The sequence below is a fragment of the Pangasianodon hypophthalmus genome, chromosome 8 (assembly GCF_027358585.1).
Source record: "Pangasianodon hypophthalmus isolate fPanHyp1 chromosome 8, fPanHyp1.pri, whole genome shotgun sequence".
Classification (NCBI taxonomy): domain Eukaryota; kingdom Metazoa; phylum Chordata; class Actinopteri; order Siluriformes; family Pangasiidae; genus Pangasianodon; species Pangasianodon hypophthalmus.
In genome coordinates this window covers 28624483-28630482 of record NC_069717.1, presented here as the reverse complement: position 1 = coordinate 28630482, position 6000 = coordinate 28624483, and the positions used below count along the sequence as shown (strand labels likewise).

The 6000-nt window shown below is 33.5% G+C and overlaps 1 protein-coding gene across 1 annotated transcript in view; it reads left to right on the top strand.

Moving 5' to 3' along the window:
• The window catches only part of LOC113546054 (alpha-2-macroglobulin-like protein 1), a 35500-nt gene continuing 29500 nt past the window's right edge, over positions 1–6000 (top strand). The window contains exons 1-4 of the mRNA XM_053236337.1: positions 1–245; positions 3572–3649; positions 4715–4895; positions 5178–5334. Of these exons, the coding sequence (XP_053092312.1) occupies positions 1–245; positions 3572–3649; positions 4715–4895; positions 5178–5334 (661 nt within the window). The remainder of the gene's footprint in view (positions 246–3571; positions 3650–4714; positions 4896–5177; positions 5335–6000) is intronic.

Sequence of the window (6000 nt, the reverse complement as noted above, 5' to 3'; positions counted from 1 at the left end):
ATGTATGATGATTCCTCAATGAACACCGATCCTGGAAATGCCCGGATTCCCAGCATCTCCAAAAACCCTGCCTGGGCCTTGCCCCAGTTCTGGTGGCCACTTGATGTTTCACCTGTAGAGAGAGACAGAGCAAAGGTAGAAATTAAAAAGGCAGGGAGGCGAGGAAAAACAAGGGGGAAACTGGGTCCAGGGTGTCAGTTCTGGGGCTCTGGCATCTGGGTTCCTGGGGTGCTGGAACAGGGGGAGTAGAAGGGAGAGGAGGAAGAGAGAGTGAGAAAAGCAAGGGATGCCTGGACCAGGGACTGCCGCCAGCTGAATGGCTTCATGATGGGTTGCCGGATGAACAAAATATAACAACAAAATTTATATTTTTGTTGCTAGGAAAGTGCATATTTATTACAGTTTATATTATATCAAGTACTTAAAATTAATTTGTTCATCCTTTTTTCTGAAAATAGTCAGAAGCACACGAGTACAACAATTTTATTCTGATGAATGTTGAACATACCCAAATGTAATGGCACTAAGAAGCTCAGCATTATTCAGTTGCTTTTACTGATATAGCTTTTCAGTTGTGAATTTATTTATTTTCTGTAACATTCTAGAGCACCTTGATTGTTTAAACACTAAAACCTCTTTATTTATCTTTATTTAGCTTCTCTGTATTTGCTGCGTTACTCCACAGGATGGCAGAGTTTGTAGAACTTGAAACAACTTCTTATTTCTCTCTTTGAAAACTGACCTCAATCTGATGAACAAGTAAAATGACAATGCATATATAAAATACATAAATAAATACTCCATTGATCATTTCTTCTCACTCTATGTACACTTTATGTCTTTGTACACTGGCACACTTCTTTCTTCTAATTTGTGATGTTTTCAGTAATAAAAGTAGTTTTTTAATCCATAACCATTTCCTTCATGTATATTTCCCGACTCCTACTGCTCACCACCACTACTCCATTTTGTCTTCTTATTTGATAGAATAGTTCATTTGTGGTGCTCTGACAGACATGATAAAATTATCAGAATTGAGTCATAATTTCTTCCCAAGTGCCAAAATACTCTGGGTGAGCCATAAATCCGTATTGATTAAAGAGTACAAAAGAAATTACACATGACACTTGCCATTTTATTTTTTTATCACAAAGCTTAGAAAACACTACTCAGTTTCTCAGGCAACATTTTTAGTAAGACATTTACTTTTTTTGTTCTTATTTGTTCTTGTTTTAATTTATATTTTTGTCAAATGAAATACCACTGGGTCAGTGTAGACCAACAGAAAGTAACTGATGTAATTAAAGTAATTGAAAAACTGATGCGTATTAATTTATGAAATTAGTGAAATTCATTTGCATACAACAATAAGTACCAATAAAAAAAACTATTAAAAAACTAATACCAATAAAAAAAACTATTTTCAATAAAGTTGGAATAAATTGTGATCTCTCACACAGTTCAGCTTGTGTTCGAGGACAGTTTATAAATTTGATGATTTATATGGCGCCAAACACGTTAGTCATAACAGCAGAGGAAGAGGAACACAGTGACCCTAAAAATAACGAGAATTTCATATCTGTAATGTTTTATATTTGTGTTCTGTGACTAAAGATAAACTAAAATTCATTAAAACTAAAAGTCCAGACTGGTCCATCAGGGCCTTAGAAAGAAGATCCTGTAGTGTGTGTATGGATGTATACAAACTCACTGTCCATTTTAATAGGAACACCTAATAGTACACCTACTCATTTCAAATCAAGACAAGTGGGTTTTTATTTTCATTCCTCTGTACAGTGTGTATAAATTGAATGACATGTTGTTTCTCCAGGACCATGGTGCAACATACAAAACATTGTGAGACCAACAAAAACACAGGATAATAAATACACAGAAAATGGTTCTGTAAAGCAGTTCAGTTATGCAGTTGTCCAATCAGCCAATCATATGGCAGCAGACTGCCAAACAGTATTTCTAGACTAAAAAGGAACAAAATAAGTGCATTATTTAAATGCTGAAATGTCTGAAAACCATTACAGAAAAAAAGATTGTACATTTAAATGGTCTAAAATGTTAAAAATCTAAATAATAGACAGAAAACTTTCTGAATAAATTATCAGTATAAGATTTTTAAGCAACTCTACTCACTTCTGTGATAAACAGCTATTTTGTGTGTACTTATTCTTCCAGATTCTTACAGAATTTCTCTGTTACATCCTGTAAGATTTGCTTTTCTTATTCCAATAATAAGAAACCCTAGTACAAAGGTACAGAATTAAATATAGTGTACACTGACACAGAACAGACATTTTAGCAAGTTGAAAAATATATTATAGTAAAAATATAGTCAAATTTGACATATCTGGTATTTCCTGTTAGATTACATTAAACCAAATATGAGATTATTAAACTTATTTATAGACATTTTACTAATTTCAAGCTTTCTTATTCAATTGGCAGATAATTTTGCTTTCTAGAAATAAATGTTTATAATTAACAATTTTATCTGATAATAGAGCAAAACTATTTTAAGCTTGAAATGATTTAATAATTGTTTAATAATCTTATAATGCATAAATTTGATAATAAGTCAGTTTTTGTGGTTTAATGTGTTTGTAAAATGAAATAAATAATTTTTTTATTCTCTTTCTCTCTCTCTCTCTCTCTCTCTCTCTCTTTCACCTTGCTCTCAAGGACAGTTTGTTCTAACAGTAGTGAAGAGGAACATGAACATTAGTTCATATTTTTAATGTTGTAGTATATCTGTGATCTGCTTACTGACACTTAAGAATCGGTTAACCATGAAACTTTCATGAATGGTGAATCTGTAACAGGAGAACTCTGATGAAGGAAAACTATCATAGGAAGTAACTCATGAAAACATTATAGTATTTTCACACAGTTGCCATTATTATAGGTCATTGCATCAGGTACGACCCATACCATCATCGCTTAATCATAATTTAACACATGTTCCTATTGGTCCACCTACTTCTCAGCTTTCCTCACTGCTCACATGCTGGTCCAGCTCAAAACCTGACTATTAAGCTCTTCTCTTAGCTGGAACAGGTTTAAAAAGCAAAGAAAATATGAAATTATTCAGCACAGTACAGGGTGTAGATCTTGTGTTGAAATGTGTACGCAGTACATTATCACATATCTGTACTATATTCACACTTTATACATGCAATACAGATATTTATGACAGAAAGGCTCGTTTTTGTGCCATAAATAAATATAGTATGTGATATTTGATGCATGTATTTTTTAAAAAAAAAAAAAAAAACTATAATTTTATCTGTGTTTTACATTCCTTAGTTCTTTTTATCAATATTTTTATTTAACTGAATAAACACTAATGATAACTAAAATTAGACAGATAAGGTGAGGCATGTGATGTGCAACATACAGTGCAAGGCCAGAAGAAGAGATACAAGAGGCTGATGCTCACAAAACACATTTCACACCACTAAGAAAACTTGAAACATATTTGGGTGGGGTTAGGGTTAATAAATACCACAAGTGCTCTAAGATCATCTTATCTGCATGATCGTGCTCAATTCTGTTCCAGGATGAACCCTTACGGAGTGATTTCTTCACTTTTATTGCTTTTTGCAAGCATCCTACCACAAGTGACCTCCAACGACACGTGAGATCCTTTTTTCTCTTTTTATTATGGTGAGATTTATGGTGCAACTGACATTTTTGTTAATGCTGTATGAATGAGATTTCCTCAGAATAAAATGAATGAAGATGGGATTAAAAACAGCTCTCAAAAATAATAAATAAATAAACATTTACTAAGCTGTCAATATTCAGATTCATTAAACAAAGTAGAAAACTGTGATTTGTTGAAGAGAATTGGTCAACTTTATTAAAAACAGAAAGAAGACCTCATTAATGCAACCTCATCCCAAGGCTGATAGATCCAGGATTATTTCTTAACTGAGGAAATAGGCATAAAATAAAAAATAATAATAATAAATAAAAAACTGTGGGAGTTGTATGTGTAAGGGTTTCTTGATTTTTCAAGATATTTCTCACTATCTATTTGCAAAATCCTTGACTGCAAAAGAAGACTTTTGTGTGAATTAGTAGAAATGAGGTATAGCTTATTAGGATTAGGATAATTAGAATGCCGCAGTAGGCTACAGACGTAATTATGAGCCATGTGCTGTTTAGGTTGAATGAATATTGTATTTTCTAGATTTTCTAGCAACAAACCAAGATAGTGTCATGCAAAAATACACTTTTCCATTTTAAATGTCCACTTCATGCTCTGCCATTGCCCGGTGTAAAGGCCATGCTGATTAACCGCATGCTGGACACAGTGCTCCTGTGGTCTGGTGTAAGCAGCTCTAAAATCTTAAAAAAAAAAAAAACAGGCCATGCACATGCTTTAATTTCTTGTTAAAATACCTTGATATTGTTTTATTCCGAACCTTATGTTCAGCTAATTTTACCTTGAGAATAAAAGTCATTTGTAGTATCTTTTTCATTCCCTCCGTCCACATTTTATTCCACCTTTTCCTTAGCCTGTGAAGATTTTTTGTGATTCACTTTCAGTAATATTATTCATGAATGATGAATGCAAAGAGATAATGGTGCTACAGATGGTGCTATAAAATGTAAAGAGACCACCAGGAACAATAGCACAAAGCCTCACTACATAGAAAACAAAATGAATTTGCTTTTTTTTTAAATCTCTCCTCAGTGTTTACCTGTTGGCTGTAACGTCCCAGACTGTAGGGGGCACTACAGAGACGCTATGTGTCACAGTCAACCCCTCGGGACCGGTTTCACTGGTGGTGACCCTGGAGTACAACCAAAACAGTGTCACTCTTCTGACGGAAAAGTTTGTGAGAAAAGAATACTATCGCTGTATCCCATTCCAGGTCAGACTTGTGTAGTAGTGTAATGTTTTCTATGTGAATCATAGTGAATATTTACTGCTTAAAATGAAAATGTAAAATATAACAACAAAAACACTACTACTACTACTAATAATAATAATAAAAATAGTAATACATTATTTTATATTTTTAATAATTACATTATTTAATTAAATAAATGTTATACATTGTTGTTGTTGTTAATAGTAACAACAACAACAACAATAATAATAACAATAATAATAATAATAATAATAATAATAATGGCCATATTGTTTCTAACAGGTTCCAGTGGTAAGCGTGGAATCAGTGGCATCTATAAAGATTCAGATTAAACAGTTCAAAACGATCCTGAACAAGGAAACAATGATCCTCATTACACCTCCAACACAACTGACCATCATTCAGACGGACAAACCCATCTACAAACCAGGACAAACAGGTAACACTCTCAAAACCAGGGGTCTTCAATCTTATCTTCAAAGGACTGCTGTGACTTCAGACACACCGGATCATTGATTGGAGACCAAGATGAACCGATTAAACAAGTGGAAACAGGGGTGTCTCCTGCTTGATTGGAATGAAAGACTGCAGCCACACTGGCCTTTTGTGTATAAGATTCAAGACCCCTGCTCTAAATTTCCACACTTCCTTTTTTCCTGTTTTCCTCACTTCCTGCCCCAGCTCCACCCTGACCACACCCCTGATCACCTGATCGTCTTTCATTTCTTTGTCTTGTAATTACACATGGAAAAAATACTGTGTGCCATGCTGTTATAGGAAAATGACAAACTGACCACAAACTGATTATTTTTCTATAACAGCACATCCCCATGTCCTTTATTCTTCTTATTTGTTTAGGAAAGACATATCATACATCATCATACTTTTTATCTGGCTATAGACACATTTAATGTAGTGAAACATCCTCCAGAAAACTTTGTTCTTATCACTTACATTATAGCAGCTAGAAACAGTAGTTCCTTCAACCAATTATGTTATTCTTTGTTAAATAACATTTTATTTTTTATTATTATTATTACTGTAAATTAGCTGTTACTATAGAAACTTTAACATATTAGAACGAGCGCATTAATATAAACCTGTG